General features: G+C 36.1%; 1 protein-coding gene across 1 annotated transcript in view; it reads right to left on the bottom strand.

Annotated features, from left to right (window-relative positions):
* Positions 1–25,600, bottom strand: part of GALNT9 (polypeptide N-acetylgalactosaminyltransferase 9) — a 2,692,403-nt gene that overhangs the window by 2,282,763 nt on the left and 384,040 nt on the right. Inside the window, exon 2 of the mRNA XM_044065518.1 lies at positions 17,148–17,328. Coding sequence (XP_043921453.1) covers positions 17,148–17,328 — 181 coding nt within the window. The remainder of the gene's footprint in view (positions 1–17,147; positions 17,329–25,600) is intronic.

Below are 25,600 nucleotides of genomic sequence, written 5' to 3'. Positions count from 1 at the left end.
AAGTGATCTCCTTGGGACCAAACAGCATCAAAAGCTTTGAGTCAAGAATAATGGACACTTCCCTCCCTGATCCACATCCAGTAAATAAGCTACACAAAATAAGCTTATTTGTGGAAGTTAGGTGGCTTATGTTTCTTTTTGGCAATAAAGGTAGTGAAGCCAAGAAATTTTTAGGCTTTAAGGATGATGGTATTTTTTGGGGGGTGGGGATAAAACCAATAGGCTTCAGTACCAATAGCTTCAAGTATAAAGGCTAAAGCCTCAACACTGAGGATGACAGATCAAGCTTAATAGATTTAGCCGAGATGGACTTCTTGTATAATTGAAGTCTGAGCTGGTTATTCCTATGGTTGTTTACCAATTCCAAAGAGTGCTAACAAATCTGATACATAAAGGTATTGCTAGTGTCCCTCCTAAACAAGAAAATCATTCAGCATTGCTGTCCAGAGGAGGAATCTTCTTCTCACAATCTAAATTTCTCAGCCCCCATGATTATGAAGGACTGCCTCCCAAAAAATAAGTTTAAAAGAAAGGAAGTCCTGGTAAATTGAAAAGATAGCAGCAAAAAGTTTTAGACAGAAGCTTCAACATATTGTGGATAAAGTGGGCCTAAATTTTGCCCCCCCCCCCAAAAAAAAAATGGAAGAAACTTCTTGGTATAAAATATCTCAAAGAAAGTAAATCAGTAACTTTATATAGGAAAGGCTACAAAAAGGATAATTTTGGAAGTCTGAAAAAATAATTACACTAAATTACAAATGAAATCTGGTAACATGTTAAGGTTTATCCAAGCTGCAATGGAACAGTAAACATCTGGAGAGGGCAAGCAGAGTGATGCATTATAGGACAGGGAGAGGGTGCTTAGTAGCCTAGAAAAAATTGGTCTGTCAAGCTGTACTAAGGTTTGTGTCCTTAGTCTGATGAGTTATAAAGGATGGACCTCATCATCTAAAGTCAAATATTATGTGAGGTACTCTCTATAGTCTTAATATCTGAGATGGTGTTCTAACAACAGGATCAGTTTATAGGATTTGTTTCCATGTTCATTTTTAAATACTTCTTGTCACAGTCTTCTGACGCTCTTGAGTTGATTGATATCCAGCTTCTCTTCTGGTTCTAATTGAAAGTAATAACCAGACATATTCCACCAAAGCTAAACATTAGACATCACTTTCAATCACCAAGCACCATTTAGAAATAATCAAGGCCTCTGATCATTGGATGGAGAGACACATTCTGTAACTGAAAAAGGAAGATGCAAGGAGGAGCTCCCCTGCTCATAGAGTACTGCCTTACAGTTAGAGTAAGTAGCATACATAACAATTTTGTTTTACTTCACAGTACACTGACAGCAGAATTCATATAAAGGAAAAAATTGCTAGCAGTGTCCAAGGTAATAGACCTCTAGTTCGGAAGAATTAAGAAAATGATAATGTTGAGAAAATCACTGGGAAGGTATATTCCAAGTTTAGAAATAGCATCTAATGTGCAATATTTGAAAAATATATGCAAAATGGGTCATGTGCTTGCTGTACAAATACTGACAGCAGATGGAATCCTGGAGACCACCACTACTAAGCTGGTAGAGTAAGCTTTAGGATTGTCTTCTTGGGAACTTCCTATGCCTATTCACAACAAAGCAAGCAATAACTGGCTAATCTTTTACTGTGGTCAGTGTTTGGAATCCTTCTTCATGGCAAAATAACTTGTGTCCATATACCCTCTTATGTAGGTTCCTTTCAGTTTTACTGACATAAAAGCTTGGACAGGTGCAGCATTTGGCTAAATAAACAAAATTTTGCTTTGGCAATTACCATTCTAAGGAGATAAATATTACAAAATCATCATGGGCTTTCACATTACTGGGAAATTCTAGAACAGTACTGTAAGTAATGATAAAATATCACACGCTTACTCCCATACATCCTCTGTGCAGAAGCTTGGCATTTGTTTATTTCCATAGATGACTATCTCAGTGAAGCCCTTCTCATTAAATCTGACACATTGAAGAGACTACAGCCTTCGTGATTTGCTTGCCTTCAATTTATTTATATCATTTGAGGTATTGTTGGTGATGAATTGAAGTTCTAACTTTGTCGTATTATAGGTTCATAGGTTCATAGGTTTATACTAGGCTATCTGCCCTAAGGCATTTATAAGCCTAGCCCAAATTTTTGTGGCTTATGCCATCCCTTATATGAAAAAATACTGTGCCCATTAGTTTGTTGTGCCTCTGTCCAGCAGTGACACAGAGATGATTCCATCCACAGGTCAAGATTTCTCTTGAACAGAGCCAGCAAGGTGCTGGATCGGGATTATTCCACACAGCAGGGAGTCTCTGAGTGATAAAGTTTCTTCAATCTGGCAGCATATGACAGATTTTGGAGTCCCTTTATCCTTCTGGTGTTTTGGTGTTTAAACTTCAGCCATGGCTCTGGCACCAGCTATCTGTTTCATGAGTCCCTTCTGAAGGATATCCCATGTTGGCCTGTACTATAGCGCCAGCAACTCTAACCCCTGTGGGTCTGTCCTTAAGCCCGTTTGCAACCCATCTTGTGACATATGGGTTTACATTTAGCTTTGCAGGCTAGACTTGTTAAGCTTAATGTCTGGAGGCTACACTCTGCTGGGATAGTTAGGCTACACTCTGCTGGGATAGTTATCTCTCCTTAATGTCTGTGGGTTCAGTGATTTTTTGTATCATTTTGGACTAATTCTGAGCATATCTGGGAGTTTCCCTAACATAGCTGAAAAAGGCCTTATGATTGTCCTTTAAATCCATGGCAATTTTTCTCTCAAAATTGGCCTTACAGTATTAATATACAGTATTTAAATATACAGTATTTAAATATACAGTATTTTTCTCTCAAAATTGGCCTTGGTATTACAGAGAGGCCAAATGAATTTCTAACTATTTCACTGACTATGTATCTAAAAATATCAATAGCAGTTTTCTATAAGGTCAGAGTTACTTATATATACATGTTTTAGTAAATATTTATTTTTCAGTGAAAGTATAAATACCAAGTAGTATTCTTTTGGCGTCCTTGTCATTAGGTAGTAAAATAATTGTGTTATGGTAGCCATATTGAATGTGAGTGAACTTGAGTCAAGTCAGAATTACAATATATGCTCACTTTCACAGGCATTATGTTATGGAAGTCACAGTAGTAAAAAGAAATTTAGGTAATGAGACCTGATAAAGGGGGTGGTGTTATTATTGTGAGATCTAGTTGATATGTTACAAGCATGAACAGACAGTAGAAAAATTAAGTGTTTCATAAAATTGCTTCAAATTGTGACGTTGTGAAGGCTTGTAAGTCTTTTGATGTGGTTTTATCTGATTTATTATTAGATAATAGCACCATAGCTGATATCTTTAATTTTTTTGCATGTTGAATGTCTTAGGTTGCCAACTCAGAATTCACAAATCTAAAAGAAAAACTTCCCTTTATACCTATTATTTTAGCCAGGGATTCAACAACTGAGCACCTGACTGTCCATGTAAATAATTGTAGCAAATGAATTTTATACAAAGTCCATTTAAAACACCTGTGGCATTTCCTTGGCAAAAAATGAGTGACCTTGTAATTAAGCACAGTGCTCTGCTAGTAACATCAGGTATTGACAATCTGTGTACTGTTGTCTTACATGATTTTGATTCAGAGATGTGTAATTACTATTTCTGCAATATCAGTAAATTTGATAAAATTATGTGTTCATGTTTATGTTGGATATTATTATTCACAATAATAAAACTCTTTTTATTAAAGAGTACAACCAACATGTTAGTGGTGTGGCTACAGGGGCAATTGTCACTCCATCTTACACAAACATTGTTTTATGTGAATGAGAATAAAAATACACCTTCGTTCTCCCTTCATAAATGTGTTTATTTGTATAGTGATGATATTAACAATATGTTAATCATGTGAGATGGTGAAGTTAAATGATTGGAAGAGTTTTTATAAAACATTAAATGTATTGCTTATCGTTATATTGATAAGCAAATGATCTTTCAAAAGCATTGAATTGTACATTATACTCAGTATTAACAAAAGTGTTGCGTTGAAAGTCACTGAAATATACTGTGCACAAACAGGAGAAATCCACAAGTAAGCTGGCAAGTGTAGTCAATACTAATTCCAAGTAGTTTATTGCAAGTACATCATAAAAAAAAAAAAAATCAAAAGCTTTCATTCTATAAACTATTCAAGAAACAGACTTCGTTAAAACTGATGGTGTGAACACGTTAATATCTTTTATAAAATCCAGATCGATAAAAAATGGCATCCTTAAAGAAACAAACTCATTTTCACAACCCTTGTACACAGACAGACATTAAAAAGACCCTTATTAAGACCACCATGTTTTATTATCAAATAATTTAGATAACTAATGTTTTATACCAAATTAAATTTAAAATTCGCAAAATAACATTTGATTTTAAAACATACATGGTTAATACAATTGCTTCCATAAAACTTATCTTGCAATAAAGGTCTGATCATAAAGTTCATTAAGAGATGTGTGAAAGTGATGCAGAAAACAACAGTTCAGCACAGGTACCACTCCATCGATATTTATTAAGCGCTTTTGTCTAAAATAAATGTCACACTTCTTCAGAATAAAATTACAAAGAAATCAATGACTTCAAATACACAATTCTCCCCTCTCATGGGTCAAACACTCACCTAAGGACACTCCCTTAATGAACTCTTAAACAAAACTCAGTTATTTAAAACCAAGATTATATAAAACAACAGCATAAAAAATATGTAAAATATGAAATGCAAAAAACAAGTAATAAATTATAAAAAAATACACAGATTTTTACTTTAACAAAGGTCCCACAGACATTCTATCATTAAGCCCAGGTAGTTCACAGCCATTGGTTTTAATCTGCTACTTCAACTCTTAATACTCCAGGAAATCATCAGTGGATCCCCCTCAAGGGCCCAAGTCCACATGGTCAATAGCGCAAAACATAAACTTGTGAGTGGAATAGATTTTAATATGTCTATAAAGGGCATTATTCTCATTTCTATGCCCTATATCATACATGTGCTGATAAATCCTTTGTCTGAAAGCCCTCTTGGTCTTCCCCACATAAAAACTGTTACAGGACTGGTACAGAACCACATACACCACACCCTTGGAGTAACAATAGTATTTTTATAGATGGTTTAATAAAACCAAAATTCTTGATTTTAATTTTCTCTTTATTAACTATAAATGGGCACTGTGAGCATCTCCCACATTTAAAACTCTCCCCTTATTTATTGGCATAACAGAGCTTTTCTCCAACAGCCCCTTAAAAGAAATGTCCTTCTTGTAAATAATAACTGGCTTGTTGCCCAATAGACCGGCAACTGTGAGATCCATTCTAAAAATTGTCAAATATTTCATAATAATCTCTTTAATATCATAGAAGTCTATATTTAAGAGCAAAATTGAAGCTTTATGAAATCCATCAGTTGCACTGGTGGCCCCCCTGTGAGTACCATCAATATCGGAGTACAACAATGCCCTAAATACCCCATCAGTCCTTTTTCTCTTAATCTCACTAGCTATGTTGCCCAGAAATGTGTCTCGGTAACCTCATCACGTTAACATGCCTGTCAAGACCCTACATTCCCCTAAAAACATCATCACTACCCGACACCATTCTGGCTAGCCTAACAGACTGCCCCTTTACTAGGGCTCTTTTTTGATGTATAGGATGCCAGCTACAGAGATGCAAAAGAGAGTTAGACTATGTGGATTTCCTGTACAAATGTGAGGTGAATGTATATTTTGTCATAGTTTTTCTTAATAGTCACATCCACGTAATTAAGTTTATCTTTGTCAACAGACATGGTGAATTTCAGAAAAGATGTAGTCTCATGAATATATTGAAAAAAAACTCTGTAATCCAGCAATACCTCCTTTCCAAAACAACACTATGTCATCCACGTAATGGGCATATAAGGCCCAGCAATCATTAAATGGTGAATTTAAAATAAAAAAGGTCTTCCAGGTGTGCCAAAACTATGCCTCTGGCCACCCCCCGTCTTTGTCTAAACAACTGGCCATCAAAAATCAAGAAGTTATTTTCCAACACTAGTTCCATACAAGTTCTTATTGTCAATGTAGTATTGTGCCCCATAGTAGCGTTACTACATAAAAACTCATAGAACCATTCTAGTCCTTGATCATGGGGTATGACAGAGAAAAGATCACAAATATCAATGGTTACCAGTAACAGATTATAATCGTATATGTCCTTGCTGATCTTATTCAGGAAATCCCAGGAATCCTTAAAAAGGGTTGCCCGTTGGTCAAGTACTTAGCAGTTTGAAAAGTCTGGGATGCCTTAGCGTCCACAATGGAATAAAGAGGGGGGTTGGAAATGGACTTATGGATTTTAGGGATTCCAAAAATAGTAGGAGTTCATGGGTAACTTATTTCCAAGAAAATGTTCTTCCAAACTAATTTGCCTATTAAGCAATAGTTCATCTAAAGTCAGATCAATGTTTCTATGGGCTATATTAAGTTTGTTTCGAGAAATCTCAATGTTAGTGTCACTGTATAACATACTATACATTCTACTATTATAGTCCTCTACATCCATAATAACCAAACCCCCACCCTTATCTGGTTTCATGATTCAGATGCTCTTGTTATCTAAAATATTCTGTAATAGGCTAGTTTCATTTGCTGTCATATTTGTTGTCAAATTTTTACCACACCTTGAAGTCCTGATCTCACTCTCACAGAGCATCTTGAACATATGTACCATAGGGTGTGGGGGTGGAATAAAAGTACTAGGCCTTTTTAGAATTGTAGATGGGTGTCTCACATTCTCCCTTTGCTGAAAATGTAAAGTAGGATTCAGTTTTCTAGTGAATGTTTTGACCTGCAAAATTGTTTCAACCAAGTTAGCCCTTCTGGCAGGAACAAAGTTAAGCCCTTTATCAAACAGGTCTGCCCATTCAGCACTGATGACTCAAATTATAAATGTTAAAATCATTTGCACTATTTTGAATAATTTGAGTATCAAAATTGGTGGATACCATGTTATCAAGGCTAACTTCAATGCCAGTTCCAGTCAGGTCTGCCCATTTAGCACTGACCGTGACTTGGGCCAAATTGTTAGAATTCAGGTCATGCATTAGATTTAAATCAAGGATGTGAGATGCCCCAGCCCCAATATTTAGTTATATCTGTAACAGGGGGGTCCCTGTCTCCTCCCTCATCTGCCCCTCCCTCTCTGTTGATCTTGGCATGATGCCTGTCCATGGTTTCAATTCCCATGTCCCCCACCCTTTTGGTTTATTATTTGTTGTGATCTCCTCAAAGGAGGTGAGCCTAAAGGGGCAACTTGTTAAGAAATGTTAAAATTGTCATTCACTTCATCATCCTGAGGCCTTTCTAGTCTATCATAACATTGAATTTGTTGTCCCATGGGGGGAACATGGTAGGCCTTCCCATTATCATAATCAAGTTTGTCCCTGGATAACTTTCTATCCTTCCTATTTTTCAATTCAATTAAGTTATTGTCAACATCATGAACAATGCAGTTGTAGTCTCTAACTGTTTGTTCAAACAGCAAATCATTTTTAATGCTAACATCAAGTTTGTTAATATCATTATTAAGCAACACCATTTTTCTGTTATCAGTAATTAATAAATTCAAAAGTTCACATCCTTGCCTGTTAAATAATTTTAACAAGTCCTGGTGTAATTGTGAGTTCTTGACCTAGTCCTGTGGGATACTTCCACATGGGCAGACCTCTGGGAACATGCTCACATTTCAGGCATTCCTGAAGATAACAGTTTTCAAGCTGCAGTTTTTTGTACTTGAGCACCAGTTCTTTAAAATGATTTATTTGTTGGTCCAAAGTCCCATTGACAACATTCATGTCAGCATTATGGTTTCCCCAGGCAGTTTCTTTACTTAACCATTGCTCAACTAAAAAACACTGTTTCCCTCATTGAAGCTTCCAGCATTATCATGCAAACAGGAAGCAGCCTGCACAGCATGCAAATTTAAATTAACAGTTGCTCTTAAGTTACTCACTATTTTGTCTTTGACCAGTGGTAATAAAAGACTGTTCAGAGGACTAAGAACTATTATAATGTCCTCTGCTAACCAAATCCAAGTAGTGTTTGTTATAAATTTATCAACTTTTTGTGCTAATTGTGCAGCTGTAGCAGATAAGGCAGAAATGGACTGCAGAATGTAATCCAAGTCAGTACCTGAAGCAGGAACACGTTGTTCTTCTTCATCCATCATAAACAACCAAAAAAGACAGCACAAAATCGAGCAAACCAGGAAAATGATGCAGAAAACAACAGTTCACCACAGGTACCACTCCACAGATATTTATTAAGCGCTTTCTTCTAAAATAAATGTCAGACTTCTTCGGAATAAAATTACAAAGAAATCACTGACTTCAAATACACAATTCTCTCCTCTCATTGGTCAAACACTCACATAGGGACACTCCCTTAATGAGATCTTAAACAAAACTCAGTTATTTAAAACCAAGATTATATAAAACAACAGCATAAAAATATGTAAAATATGAAATGCAAAAAACAAGTAATAAATTATAAAAAAATTTAGCAAAGGTCCGATGGACATTCTGTCATTAAGCCCAGGTGGTTCACATCCATTGGTTTTAATCTCCCTTGGCCCTTGAGGTTGACCCACTGATGATTTCCTGCAGTATCAAAAGTTGAAGTGGCAGATTAAAACCAATGCCTGTGAACCACCTGGGCTTAATGACAGAATGTCCATGGGACCTTTGCTAAAGTTAAAATCTGTGTATTTTTTTATACTTTATTAATTGTTTTTTGCATTTCATATTTCACATATTTTTATGCTGTTGTTTTATATAATCTTGGTTTTAAATAACTGAGTTTTGTTTAAGAGCTCATTAAGGGAGTGTCCCTATGTGAGTGTTTGACCAATGAGAGGAGAGAATTGTGTATTTGAAGTCAGTGATTTGTTTGTAATTTTATTCCGAAGAAGTCTGACATTTATTTTAGAAGAAAACGCTTAATAAATATCTGTGGAGTGGTACCTGTGGTGAACTGTTGTTTTCTGCATCGTTTACCTGGTTTGCTCAGTTTTGTGCTTTTTTTAGATATGTGAAAGTATTTAAAATATTTAAAATATTCAAAATATTAAAAATGCTCACATTTTAAAACCCTTAATTTAAAGTATGGATATGAGCGTAAAACACTGAAAAGAACCATGAAGCCATGATAAAATGAAAGATAAACCACATACTACAATTTATTTACAATTTAGCATCTCTCATGTTAAGTACTAGAGTTATTGAAATATAATTGTTTAACCTGTGTGTGTGGGGGGGGGGGGTGGTAGAGGAGGCATTAAGCCTAAACTGTCAGAATTTTTCTTTATGTCCGAGCTTCTTCTCCCATGCTCCACCCCTGGGATTTTGTATGGCAAACAAAAATGTTTTGAACTCTTTACATACTCCACTATGCTTGTACAATACATTTTTGACATTCATTTTAAAAATGTCATAACAATGTCCATATACCCTCTTATGTAGGGTACTTGTATGATGTATGAACATTGACTGCTGGGCCCACATTTCTGTGATCCTTGGCTATTTCCTGTATTCTGGTTTCTACTTCAACATATTTTAATATTCTATACTGTTTTAAAAATAAAACATGGGATCTCCCCCACTACAGTAAAAGTATGGTCACAAGATTTTAAAATATTCAGATTTTTCTTAATTATTTTCTTGACCATCTTACTCCTTGAATGTTATTGTATTACAAGGGCTTCCTCAAATGGTTTGTTCCCACCAGATCACAGATTGGAACTAACCTTGTTGCAGTATCTCTTTGTAACCCCAAGTCTCAATAGTGATACAAAGCTGGAGGACCTTCTTTCCTTATTCTCATTACTGATCTCCAGGACCAACTAATTAGGATAGCCTCTATCCAGCAAATTGTCTACTAACTTTGTACTTTCTGAAGTAAAAGTAGTGTCATTAGAAACCATTCCATCTAACCAGACAAACTGACCCTTGAGTAGCCCTTTCTATAATTTGAGAGGATACAAACTATTAAAATATAAATAACTGTTGATGAATGTCATTTTCCTATAGATATCAGATGAAAGTAAACAGACTGTGGAGTGAATGGACCAGAGAAAGCTGCATGTTATTTTTTGACAGTTTATTTTACTGTTTTTCTCTCTTCAGTGTCCTTTTAAGGACACAAGAGATAACCTTGACAGTTCACTTGTGTTTTACTAACTTAGGAGCAGCTAGAATTTGAACCTGCAGTTAGTAGGGGTGTGTATGTCTTAAAACACAAGGTTTGTTTCAGTATAAATAGTGAGCAGATGTAAATGAGGAGTGAAAGCACTAAAGAAAGCTGCTTGTTAATTTCTGACAGTTTATTTTACCTTTTTTCTCTCTTGAATATCCTTTTAAGGACACAAGATAACCTGGGCAGTTTGCTAACGTCTGAAACTGCAGCTAGTAAGGGGGGGGGGGGTGTAGCTTTAAAACTCAGAATTTGTGTCAGTATAAATAGCACATTCTACAAGTGGATGCAAGTGAGCAGATGTGACCTGTGGCACATGTAGATGCAAAGACTGTTTTTTTTTTCATCTTTGCGTGTTAGGCATTTTAGGCTTCGTGAGGTTGTGTGGGTCTAGTTATCTATAAGTAATAGAGTTTTTCCTTGTGAAATAATTGGTTTAATGGAAATCATGGATGGATTTTGTTTAAACTACTTGTTATCAAGGGGGCACATATTAAAATGTTTGGATTGTCTAATGAATGGTATTGTAACAGAAAACTTTAGTGATAAAGAAAACAGACCTGTCTTTTTCCAAAAATTAAAAACTTCAGTAAATTCAACTGTTCAGTATAACTGGTAATAATAATTTAACATCAGTTATCTCTCCAAATAAGGAGGCAGATACTCAGGGTAGAAACTGCAAGTTGTGTGAGCTACTAAATATGTAGCTAAACTTCGAGGATGTTGGGGATACTCGATTAAAGATAATGTTTTAAATGAAGACTTGCTACATAAAGAAGACAGTTTCTGACCAGTGTTTAATGTAACACTAAATCAGGTTTATAACACTTTTGGAGTGATTTTTGGTAAAAGTGGTTCTGTGCCTACAACCATTTATAGAGTGAGATAGAAGAATGCTCATCTGATGATTCTTGTAGTCAGATTTTCAAGAAGTGTCATTATAGGGCAATAGGAGGCAGGGAGGTCAATTTTAATTTAGTTAGTCATAATAACATTAATGATCATAATTATATTTTAATAATTGGTGATTCATTATTAAGAACTATATGGAAGATTGTTCCTAGAATAAACAGGGGACAAATTACAGTTTCATCTTTATGCAGTAGCAATTTGGCAAACACAAAAGATGGTATTAAAATTATATATAACAAGTTTGAGATATGATTGGGTTATTGTTGTAAGTGGGTGTGTTGCTGCAGGAGGAACTAATAGTGATGCATTCCAAGCAGTTGTAAATGGGATTATTGATCTGATAATTTTAAGTTGATTTTTAGTGTCATTCTCCTAGCTTTACATTTTCAGAGAGTGATCAGGCAGCAAACAAGGTAATTTACTAATTGGATTCAGTGTAAATCTCTACGCAATTTTATCAAATTACTTTGGAAGCTGTTTGAAAATAAAATCAAGTTGTTTTTTCTCCATTGACAAACTGCATTTAAATAACCTAGGAGAAAAGAACAGTTAGTATCCAGCTAACCAAGCTGATATTTTTTAGTGTTGAGTTAGTGACTGTAAAAACAATAATAATGTAGGCTTGAAATGCCTTTTGTTAAATGTTCATAGTCTAAATAATAAATTGGAAGAGTTTGAGACTTTTATAGCCGATGGTAGTATTGGTGTGTTATTTATTTATTTGTTTGTTTGTTTGTTTATTTATTTTTTAAACAAGAAACATATTTAATAAATTATCACTTATGACATAAGCAACCATACATTTATATAAACTATAAATAAAAACAAGCTATCAGAGACTTAGTTTACTAGTCAGATCAAACCAACAATAATACCAGGATTTTTGGGCATCATAATTATAGAATTGACAAGAAAGGAGGAGGAGGTTTATCTATTTATGTTTCTAGAAAGTATGATTTTTCCAAATTTAGTGATGATGTATTAGAATTTCTTACAGTGAGTATAGATGTTAGTGGGCATACTCATATTTTTATTGGCCTCCCAACACTATTAAAGAGATCAATGAGCAACTTTTACAACTTATTATAAGAAGCTTTTCTGACAAGGTGGACCTAATTACTGAGGGTCACAATACTCCAAATGCAGATTGGGAACCTCCTACTACATGCTAAAATCAATAAATCAACTGATGACTGATAGTGTCATACATTGTTACACTCAAATAGTGAATGAGGCAAGAAGAAGAAGTTTATTGGATTTTATTTGGACATCTAAAAGATTAAACTTAGCTAAAATGCAGGGCCTCTGTTAGGGAGCTCCGACCATCTAACTTTTAGTTTCAAGGTGGCATTATTATGTCCAAAGCTGACCGAGCATTATGAAATGGTGAAAAAGTCTTATCAGCTGGACTTTGAGTTAATTAAGACAGCTGTTCAAACTCGGGATTGGTATTCCAATTTTAAAAATAAAGACATAAGTGAGAATTGGAAGTATTTTATAATTTTGGTAATGGATTGATTAATCATTATATCCCAATGAAGGTGCAATTACCCAATAAAGTTAATCGTCATCATTTGTGGAACTTGAACCTATGTAAGTTAAGAAAGAAAAATAATAAGTTTGTGGAGACGATACAAAAAATATCCTTCATTTTAAACAAGAGCAATTATAATAAATTTAAGAAAAAATGTCCTATGCTATTAAAAAATGAACATCTAACTGCAAGGTTCATATTTCAGTAAAAATGAAGGACAGCAATAAAGATCTTTTTAAACATCTAAGGCATTTTACTTTGGATGATTTCTCTAGTATAGTGCTGAAATATGGACTTCTGTCTCATAAAATGCAAAGCCAGATAACACAACTCAAGAACTCATATAAAATGCTACAATGGCAAATGCTGTTCAATTTAATTATTTAAAAAGTACATATGTTACTTATCCATCATTAAAAACTGAAATACAATATGCGACAGATACTCTCAGAACCCTCTGTCAGAAAATAACAGCTCCAGGATTTCAAAATTCTTTTATCATAAGAAATTTTGCTATGTTCATACAATAAATGCTCTGCCTGATAAAACAAAACAGAATGTCACATCCCAAGTCACATATGTACTACAATTGTAAATGTTCCATTCTGAAATCAGTTTAAAACTTAATACCGACTCATAACATATAAACACACACACACACACACACACACACACACACACACACACACACACACTTGAACACATGCAGATATGCAATGAGATACACATATTCACTGAGTGTTATCTATCACTTTTAAAAGTACAACGTGAAATACTCCACTATAGAAAAGGATTATTTTTTCCTAAAAAAGTAATAGGAATAAAAAAATCACATATGCAGTTTTCTACATGCAGTAATGACCTCCAGGGTTTTGTATTATAGGTACATAACCCATAACCTTCCAGTGGTGGGAATGATAATGCAGCATCAGGTCAACCCTGAGTGGTCCTTAATTGCTGTATAATTCCCACCATGTTGCACACTATTGCTTACTTTAGTAAAGCATGTAAAACAAATAATCTACCTCAATGTATGGTATCACTGAAATGTTTAATTATCCAAAAATGTCGAACATTGACAGTATATCTCAACTCACTGGATACTAAAGTCACTGCTCTTTATATCAGGCAAGTAATAAAATATCACAACAATAGAAAAGAAAGCATAGCACTTCAGAGTGTGACTTCAGAAAATATTGACTAATGTATCAGTCTTCAGTAGACAAAAAGCTAAACTTGTAGCTATGACATCAAAGAACATCAAAATGCAAAGATTATTAGATTATTTCAATAAATTTTTAGGTTTATATAGAAATCGATGTGCTTTGAATGGCTGAGAGTACAAATCCACATACAACTATGAGCTGAAGTAGAAGTGAGAAGTTGCTTCTTTAAGTCATCGAAAGCTGTGCTATTTATATCGATTCTTCTTCAGTTAACATGATGCTGTTATCGTTATTACTTAAGTAGAAAGATGAGAAATAAAATTGTCAGCAATAAAAGATGTAATCTTTAGTTAAAAAATTATAGCACTGATAAAATAGTACTGTAATTCACAAATGAAAAACTGAATTTTAAAACCAGATGAGATCTATAAATTTCACATTTTAGCAAAGTAACATAAACATAATAATATGAAGACTTTATAAGGAAATTGAGTAGAATTTTTTATTAAATCTCAATTTAATGACATTTTTCTGGGGCTAAATTTTAAAATTCTGATTGTTATGAAGACTATAACCCAAGCTCTACAATTTTGATCACACACCAGAAGAAAAAAAAAAAGATCACTCATGTCAACCACTGCATGCTAGCATATTTTTTTTTTACACGTAGGTCAAGTCTCATCATAGTCTGCAAAGTAAGATTTTGGCAGACGGTAATCTATTTCCCCCATAGCCAACTCAGACAGTAATGACTGTAGCTGAATGTTCCTATACACATATTAAGTATCCTTTGAAGTTTTTGAAATGCAGTTCAAATCTCTAAGATAACCAATCGTGACTGCTTTTTACAATCAATCCAAGCATTCAGGGTTAGTTTGATAAAACCATCACATTCATCATTACCATCTGTTAAAACTCATACCCAAGCAAGTTTACAGACCCGCACAAATGCAAATAACCAAAAAACAAGTCCTGATGAATCTTTCTGATGAAGTCCGGATGTTGCTGGATGAAAGCGCTTGACTAGTTTTTTATTTTATTTGAATTAAAGTTTTACGACAAGTTACAGTTCCGTTCATGTCTCTATAAGCGGATTGCTCCATGAGGACTTTTTTGGTTATTTGTTTTTGTTTGTCCTGCATTTACACACTGATTGGATTTCCAAACCCGCACAAATAAACAATGCTGCTGCCTTTAATTATTAATATTAGTATTATTAGTATTATTATAATCTGTCTGTATTCTATGTTTTGAACTGAAATAATTGTGCTGAATTAGTGTAACAATTCTGCAAAGAAAGAATTTAGCAGGTAATTTTTCAATTCTAACTAGCTTGATTCAAGTCAGCTTCAAACACACTGAAAAGATGTCACCTATGCTGTCACCAGTGCTGAGTACTGGCACTGGTATAATGACTTCTTCTTACTATGCAGAATCTATAAAACATTTCCTACCAAAATATACAACGCATGGCAGATTGTTTATCTTAATCAGTACATAAAGCATAAGCAGATTCTACAAATAAGACATACTGCATGGAAGTTAAAGCTAAAACCAATACTGATGAAACATTAAAAAAAAATGGAAAACTCGAACTGGATGACCAATCATGTTGACGACTGTAAAGTGGCTAGCATAATAATATTATTAAAAACATACCAACATTTTTCAAAATTGTCCAGAAAATCTGTATCTGGTACAGTAGTTATGAATGTATCTTAAATATCAATAAATGCAGCATCATGCAACTTAGCAGAAATCGGATATGAATTCTGATTATTAAATAAATGGTAGAAACATAAACATTTACAATTGTTAAACATAGGATAACTGTAGACAACAATTTAAATATTGACCTATATGTTTCTTCTAAAGATAAAGAAAAAAATATTTTGCACACCATCTAATTAAACGCAATATGTCCAATCACTCCAGACAGATAATTGTACCATTTCATACTTCAGTTGATCTGACCCATACTTTTATGTGGTACCACATGCAATACATTTCGAACAAGGAAACTAAAAGTTTGAAAAGTTACAATTACTCATTGCTGGAAAAATCCTAGAGATGGAAAAGGTGAACTCTTTGGAAAGGGTATAGGGATCATTATATTTTGAGTTTATATATTAAGTAGAGATGACCACTTTGTAATCTATAAGACTAAGTCTGATCATGTCCTGCTTGAAAATGTATACCTGCAAAATGCTGTTGGTAGAGGTAGAGGTAATACCAGAACAGTGAACTTTACATTCAAATATATAAATGTAATGTAAAATATACATGATGGACTTGGTTTCCACTTCCAATAAGAAGCAAAGTCAAGTCACTAACTTCCTCCAGAAATAATCTTGTTGCAAATACGGAAAACAGAAAATATCAACACTGGGTTTTTACAGCCAAGATCCTTGAAAGTTAATAGGTTTTAAGCTAGCTGACTTTAACAGTCTATAAAAAAAAAATAAATGAAATGTACATAACACTCATTTTCTAGAGGGCTTTTGTAACACACAAGGGTATTTCTTTTATTGTATATACAGACACATTTACAAGCTGACTGCTTTCCTTAGATTAAATTTTTTCTGACTCTCATACAGTTCTTTCCCCAAGGCAATTCTGTGTCAGCCCAGCAAGGCTGCTGTTACAAAAGCATTCCAATCCTCATAGCAATATTGATAAATTTTTTTACAAACAGCGATAGAGAGACAGATAATTATTAGCAATTCTTTTTAGCACTATAAGGAAACATGCTTCTTTAAAACATCGACTCATACAAAATATATAATTACAAAGCATTGCTCTCCATATTCTTACTAAGAAAGACAAGAAAACTATTTCTTAATGTATGGAAATATATTAATATTTCTAGCTATGGGAACGTTATTATTAAATGTACTGATTGCAAATACAAGTATTTATCATGTGTATTTGAGCCCTAAGTACTGGTTTAATTTTCCGCGAAAGCATTTTATTAGACTCAGTTTATCTCGTATAACTATTATCATATAGATTTATTGCTTGATTTTATTTCAGCTTTTGCACAGAACAACATATTTGAATGGAGTATTATGTAAGTGATAAGCTTATCTAGCAATGCGCTGCAATGCTTTCGTATTATAAAATCTAGAACCGTCTAGTGACTCTGAAAGAAACTTGTCACCAACTCACACTACAACTTAACAGCCATATGCGAAATATATAAAAGAAAATAAGAAGAAAATAATGAAAAAACTTACTTTTTAGGTCTGTAGTCTGGTATGGACCTATCCAGTGAGATGCGGTCACTGAGTTGAGCATTATAACCATATTCTTCATACTTTGTTTCTGATTCATGACTATCATCTCTCAAGGTAGCAGCTAGACCTCCTTGTCCTAGTCCTCCTGGCCCTTCAACTAGGCCCATGGGCTTAGCAAGTCCTACAGAATACAAAAAAAAAGGGTCAGAAAGAAGAAACATTTTATCAAAAGTATAAACATATGAATACTTAAAATTATACATTTAGAAAACAGCACTTAACAAGTTCTAGAGCTCTAGAGGGATCTTCTTTCATATCTGAAAGGCCCATCTAACTACTTTACCGTTCAAGCATAATTTAACATTTCACAACACAACCTACTTGTAAATTGCTCTGCTTCAGGTCATATAACCTAGTCTCCCCAATTGCTTGTCATTTGCACTATAGCATCTCTTTACTAACTCCTAACATGTTACTGCTCTAACTGATATAAATATCATACTTAGTGGTTTTACTACCTTCTTAAATAATTTCTCTATTATATAGTAACTATTCCTTTGTTTCGGTGTGCTCTTCTATTGTATAAATTATTTTCATTTTTTTCCACTTGATGTGCATTCACATTCTAGGCAGATACTGAAATTAGTCCAATGGGATCAATGCTCTATCCCAGATAGTAAATTATGTAAATAAATAAATACATTCACTATTTCACCTACGTTGCCAAATAAACCATTAAAATTCAGAAACACCATACTCTGTTAACTAAATCTCCTTTCTTAGAAAATAGGACTTCATTAAACAAAAAGAACTTAGTGTTTCAGCAATTTGCCTTTTCAGAGTTCTAAAATTATATAATGACTTTAATTAATTAAATATACTTTACCAGTTCTATTTAGCCTATAGAAAAAAAAAATCAATCCACAAAACAAAAACCCACAAGCTCAAAAGAATTGTTAAAGTCATATTCCCTATATCCATACATCTCAATTAAAAGTGTTAATTTATTTATTTATTTTTATTTATTTAACATTTGTTCACCGGGAAAGTCCGACAGAGCTAGAATTAACCCTTTTTCAGTGGAGGCCTGGGGAGAAAAGCTCCAAAAATACTATATAATTAGAATTAAAAAATTATAGATGTAAAAAGACAAATAAAAAATAACAAGGCATTAAGATAATGAAAATGAATAATTTCATGAAATGTAAACACACACACACACACACACACACACACACACACACGCACATATATATATATATATATATATATATATACATATATATATACATATATATATATATATATATATATACATATACACATATATATATATATATATATATATATATATATATATATATATATATATTCATAGGTTGACTAAATCTATCTAAATTAATTTTGCAATAAATATTTCAATAAAAGCTCATTGTTCAAATCCTTAGGCTGAAATATATTAGGATATAAAAGAAAGGAAATATATGACAACTGAAGCCAAGGAAAGGACTGTGAAGACTGTGAAGCACACATTGGCCAAAAGAAAAAGGGGAAATGCAGGAGGGTTCTAATATTAAAGTTGTGATCCAGTCATCCATCTGCTCCTATAGTAAGTTCTTATTCAACTATAGTATGTCCTTACGTGGTCACTGCTGTGGGATTAGTTACATACTCGGAGATTCCCAAAGCTTTACAGAGATTGTAGAAGGACTGAGCTGCTATGGCAAGTTCTTATTCAACTATAGTATGTCCTTACTTGGTCACTGCTGTGGTATTAATTATATATTGGGAGATTCCCAAAGCTTTACAGAGATTGTAGAAGGACTGAGCTGCTATGGTAAGTTCTCATTCAACCATAGTATGTCCTTACGTGGTCACTGCTGTGGGATTAGGTACATATTGGAAGATTCCTAAAGCTTTATAGAGATTGTAGAAGGACTGAGCTGCTATGGTAAGTTCTTATGCAACTATAGTATGTCCTTACCTAGTCACTGCTGTGGGATTAGTTACACATTGAGAGATTCCCAAAGCTTTATAGAGATTGTAGAAGGACTGAGCTGCTATGATAAGTTCTCATTCAACTATAGTATGTCCTTACATGGTCACTGCTGTGGTATTAATAATATATTGGGAGATTGCCAAAGCTTTACAGAGATTGTAGAACGACTGAGTAGCTATGGTAAGTTCTCATTCAACTATAGTATGTCCTTACATGGTCACTGTCGTGGTATTAGTTACATATTGGGAGATTCAAAAAAGCTTTACAGAGATTGTAGAAGGACTGAGCTGCTATGGCTGTGGATCACTAGTGATATCTGCATTGCTTACTGTACTTATTTCCTTGTTTCACTTGAAAGAAAGTTACTGTTTGTCGTTTTTGCATTTAGTTACTTGTAACACATTGCACTCAAGTTACCTGGCACTTGCTCAATAAAGCAATTATATAAGTCAGCACTAAAAATTAAAAGCACTACACCCTCACTCCCCACTGGCTATTGTTTTCAATTAAGGATTTCCCAATATTATTCTAGCATGTCCAAAGGTCAGTTGTCAATCTCCTCTCCGGTCCAGCTGGTAAATCTGGGAATCTTGAGGCAATGTTATAACTGCCTCATGTACACAGACAACCCTCTCCTCCTCCCACATAACACAAATACTTGCGAGAGATGCAGCTATTTAGCCAAACTGGAGGCTGAGCTCTCTCAACTCAGGACTGGCAAGACCAGACAGGAGGAGAAGGCAACTACACACACCACAAAACCAGCCTCACATAATGCTACCACTCCACTGAATCAAACACATAAACACACAAAGACATACTTGGAGGCTCTGAGTAAAATTTACCTAAACAGCAGAGGCCTCCAAAGCAGACACCCAAACAACTGCTACCTCAAGACACCCCACAAGCAACACATAAACCACAAAAGCAGTGTGCAAAGCAGTCACAGCCCTTAAGGCCAAATACAACACCAAATATACTTGTCATAGGTGACTCCATAGTCAGACACACTGACGTCCCACTCACCAGGCTGAACAAGGAGAGGGTCACAGTAAGCTGCCTATCGGGCGCTAGAATCCGCCACATAACACAAGCACTCGGGTCACTCCATGGCAAGTACAAATATGACACAGTCATTGTCCATGCTGGTGTGAACGACCTGAGACGTACCTCCCTGGAATACATGAAAAGAGACATAGAGGAGCTCTCTGATTATGTAGCCCAGGCAGGTATGACCCTGACCCTGAGCAGTATCCTTCCTTCACCAAGAATGATGCCACAATATAGAGACAAGATGATCAGCTTTAACAATTGGCTTAATGTCTGGTGTCATTCAAAGGGGATCCAGTGTCTGTCTGCCTGGGATGACATGCTTGACAAGCCACGCTGCTTCACAAGGGACGGCTTGCACCTGTCACCCCTGGGATCCGGATATTGGCTAAGGCTCTTGCCACCCCATAGTGCCTTTTTTAGGCAAGGCTCAAATTCTAAACCTACCACCCTAGAAAACAAAAATGGGAAGAAACTGAGGGTAATGCTGCTCAATGCCAGAAGTCTAAATCTCAAAATGCACGCACTTGAGGCCCTTCTCAGTATGGAGAACATCGATGTCTGTGCTGTAACTGAAACCTGGTTCAAGGCTCCTGAGAGCACCCCGGCACTATTAGGTTTTACCTCATATCATGCGTTCCGGCCCCAAAACCCGGACCACACCACAAAAGGAGGGTGTATCCATATTCATAAAGGATACCCACTCCTCCAGGTTGGTGGCAACGCAAAGCTTCGGAAACCATCCAGGTGCAACTAACCATAGGCAAAACTGCTCTACAAATTGTAGCATGCTACAGGCCACCCTCTCAAACTCAGGAACCCCACACAGCCTTCCTGAAGACACTGGAAGGTATAAATATATCTCCAAACACCATCATATTGGGTGACTTCAACTACCGAATATAGACTGGGAACATTACTCAAGCCCTAACTTTCTAGCCCAACGGTTCCTGGAGTTCATAAATTCAAATGCCATGGAACAGCTAGTCACTGTTCCCACGAGAGGAGAAAATATACTGGATCTCATTGTCACAAACATGGGGACAAAATGCTCCACACCGGAGGTATGTCCCTCATTGGTGAGATCTGATCATAAACTAATCTCACTTGAAATCCATATCCCGGCCCACCCCAAACAAAAAAGACCACAGTGAAGAACTTCTCTAAAGCAAACTTCACACTACTCAAGACTGGTGTGGTATCCTTCAAGGCCCCAGAGCCAGTGGAAACCACAACCCAAGCTGCGGAAGCCCTTACAAATGCCTTTATGAACACCTCCAGGACTGCATGGATCAGGCAATCCCAAATAAAACCAAGACTCTTTCCACAAAGGGCAAACGTCCAGTCTGGTGGACCCCAGCCATTAACAAACTTTACAATAAGAGGAGAAAGCTATTACATGATAGAACAAAATCCATAAAAGGGAAGTCACCCCTGATCATTATTAGTAAAAAAATACGAGCACTCATAAAATCAACTAAGGCCAATTTTGAGAGAAAAATTGCCATGGATTCAAAGGACAATCATAAGGCCTTTTTCAGCTATGTTAGGAACCTGGGTGGAAACTCCCAGATATGCTCAGAATTAGTCCAAAATGATACAAAAATCACTGAACCCACAGACATTGCCAACATACTGGCAGACAGGTTCAGTGCGAACTTCACTCCCCTCTCCCCCCCTAAAGGAGAGATAACTATCCCAGCCGAGTGTAGCCTCCCAGACATCTCAAATGCACAGGTGAAAGCTGCTCTCTCTAAAGCTAAAAACACAGCATCAATGGGACCGGATGGTGTCCCCGGCTGTGTGCTACATGAGCTAAATGAGGAATTAAACCCGCACATAAGGCAGCTGTTTAATCTCAGCCTTACCACAGGATACGTGCCCAAGGAGTGGCGTACGGCAACTGTGGTCCCACTCCACAAAGGCGCCTCACGGACCCTGGTAATTACCGCCCCATAAGCTTAACAAGTCTAGTCTGCAAAGCTATGGAGAGGATCATAATGGAGCTCATAAACAAAGATATAGGGGACTTGCAGACATTGGACCCGACCCAGTTTGGCCGTCAAGGGAAGATCATGCCTTTTGAACTTGGTCGACTTCTTGAAACAGTCACCAAGGCCATTGATGAGGAAAGGCAGTCCATACAGCCTACCTTGACCTTGCAAAGGCTTTCGACACAATACCCCACTCGGGTATTGTAGAAAAACTTACCAGCTTAAATGTAAACCCATATGTCACACGATGGGTTGCAAACTGGCTTAAGGACAGAACCCACAGGGTTAGAGTTGCTGGCGCTATGTCAGACTCCAAGCCGGTCACAAGTGGTGTCCCACAGGGCTCGGTCCTTGGCCCGCTATTGTTCGGCATCTACTTCTCAGAAGTACAGGCCAACATGGGAGGACTTTGGCTGACAAAGTTTGCAGACGACTGCAAACTGGGCCATAGTGGAAAGTGCATCGGACACGGATATCCTACAGAAGGGACTCACGGAAACAGATAGCTGGTGCCATAGCCATGGCCTGAAGTTAAACGCCAAAAATGTATAGTCATACCCTTCGGGAAAAACAAGGTAACCCCAAGCTACCATATAGGTGGCAATCCACTAAGCACAGAAGAGGTTATCAGGGACCTGGGGACCCAGGTTGACAGTGGCCTTTCTTTTGACACTCACGTTGCTAAAGTGGTTAGAAAGACCTTCTACATTGCCCACCTGATCATGAAGGGATTCACATCCAGATCTAGTGAGGTCATTGTTCCCCTGTACTCTTCACTTATCAGACCAATGATCGAGTACAATGCCCCATTCGGGATGTATCTCACCCGACATCTGCAGCAATTGGAGAGACCCCAAAAGTTCCTCAACAAAAGGATAAAGGGACTCCAAAATCTGTCATATGCTGCCAGATTGAAGAAACTCCAGCTCTATTCAGTCGCATACCGTCTGCTCAGAGGTGACATGTGCCTGACATACAAGGCCATGTCCAACCCGGAATTAATGGACATGCTCCACCTCAAAATCCAAATCCACCAAAACCACTAGAGCAAGCGACTTAAACCTTAGCACGGATATAAATAGGACGTGCTGGAGGGATAGATTTATCACTCAGAGACTCCCCATGCTGTGGAATAAAATCCCGGTCCATGTGAGGCAGAGCACCTCGCTGACTCTGTTCAAGAGAAATCTTGACCTGTGGATGGGAGATCGTAGGTTTACCCCGGGAATCATCTCTGTGTCACTGCTGGACAGAGGCACAACAAACTAATGGGCACAGTATTTTTTCATATAAGGGGTGGCGTAAGCCACAAAAATTTGGGCTAGGCTTATAAATGCCTTAGGGCAGATAGCCTAGTATAAACCTATGAACCTATGAACCTAATAATGCAGCTATAGTATGTCCTTACATTGTCACTTCTGTGGGATTAGTTACATATTGGGGGATTCCCAAAGCTTTACAGAGATTGTAGGAGGAAAGAGCTGCTATGGTAAGTTCTCATTTAATTATAGTATGTCTTTAATTGATCACTGCTGTGGTATTAGTTACATACTGGGAGATTGCCAAAGCTTTACAGAGATTGTAGAAGGACTGAGTAGCTATGGTAAGTTCTCATTCAACTATAGTATGTCCTTACATGGTCACTGCTGTGGGATTAGTTACATACTGGGAGATTCCCAAAGCTTTACAGAGATTGTAGAAGGACTGAGCTGCTATGGTAAGTTCTCATTCAACTATAGTATGTCCTTACGTGGTCACTGCTGTGGGATTAGTTACATATTGGAAGATTCCTAAAGCTTTATAGAGATTGTAGAAGGACTGATCTGCTATGGTAAGTTCTTATGCAACTATAGTATGTCCTTACATGGTCACTGATGTGGTATTAATTACATATTGGAAGATTCCCCAAAGCTTTATAGAGATTGTAGAAGGACTGAATAGCTGAGCTGGAATCCAGAATTTCTCTCAGGACAGATCTGGCAAAACCATCTCTAGTCCTGGATAAACAACCAATTTTGTAATGCTTAGTAAATGTGTGAATGGAAGTCCCACTGCATGATTCAAAAATGGATCTTGTATCCAAACTTTTGAAAATAGTCACAGAAGAAGTAAAATACTGATAGAGTGGTCTTTTATTTGGCAAGGTAGATCTCTTCTATGGAAAGAATAACTAAAGGAAATAGCCAGATAAGTCTATCTAGATATAGTTTGTTTAGTGAAAGGGTAATTCAACTTTTTTGTCCTGAAATGAAATAAAAAGTTAATTAGATTTCATGATAGGTTTTGTCTTGTCAAGGTAACATTTCAGTCGTCTATGGACATCTAATGAATGCAAAATTATTTTGCCTTCCTTTTGAAGAGAGCAAAGAAGGTAGGGAGGTCGATAGACTGGTTCAAAGGTAGTTCATTGACCACTTTAGGCATAAAAGTTTTTTTTCTGAGGTTTACCCTATCTTTGTGAAAATGAAAAAGGGAGGAGAAGCCATAAGGGTTTGAAGCAATGAGACTCTCTTAACTTAAGTAAGCACTACCAGTAATACTGCCTTTCACATGCTGATTTTTAAAGAAAAGGAGGCAGGCTTAAATGTAGGAGGGTTAGGTTTTTCTATAACATAATTCAGCCTCCAAGAAGGGAAATATATCTTCTTGGTGGCCTGATGTGAAAGATTCCTTTCAAAAACTGTTTTGCCACAGTGTGCAAAAAGAGAAAGATTCAAAGGTTAGCAGGTAGAAATTGTTGACAATAGTAATTCTTAACTGAAGAATGCCTTAAATTGATCAACTCATACAAATATGAAAGAATGATAAGAATATCCATTTTGTTTCTTTTTGTTTCTTTTGGCTTGAAATTGAAATAAATCACTTCCATTTGGAAATATAAAATTCCAAGCTATATTTGACTGACCTTGGATACATGAAATAGAAGAAAGAATTAATGCTGACTAGGCCAAAAGGGGATCACCAACTGAAGCTTTCATTTGTTCTTTAGGATTTTTTGTATGACCTTGAGAATTAGAAGAAAAGGGAGGAAGGCATACTGAAATTTCCCTTTCCATGAGAAATGACATCAGTTTTTCAAACCTCTTGTCACTCTTATCTGGAACAGAACTGTCTGAACCATCTACTTAAATAGAAGGCAAAGATATCTATTTGGGGAGAACTTTACTGTCAGACAATTTGTAGGGAGACCTCTCTATTTAACATCCATTCAAGAGGGTCTATCCTGTATCTGCTCAAGTAATACACCATAGACTTCTTCTCCAAGGAAATGTAGACTGCCTGAAGGAGAAGCTATGCTGAATGTCTGTGTCCCAGGCAGTTATGGCAAGCCTTCTGAGATCATGGGATTTTATTCCTCCCTGCTTGTTGACAACATTACACATTAACCACATTATAGTGGTGTTGTCGGT

This window comes from Protopterus annectens, chromosome 1.part0 (assembly GCF_019279795.1).
Source record: "Protopterus annectens isolate FY-2018-M chromosome 1.part0, PAN1.0, whole genome shotgun sequence".
NCBI classification, from domain to species: domain Eukaryota; kingdom Metazoa; phylum Chordata; order Ceratodontiformes; family Protopteridae; genus Protopterus; species Protopterus annectens.
The sequence above is the reverse complement of the archived record's forward strand: the minus strand, read 5'-3'. Positions and strand labels throughout refer to the sequence as shown.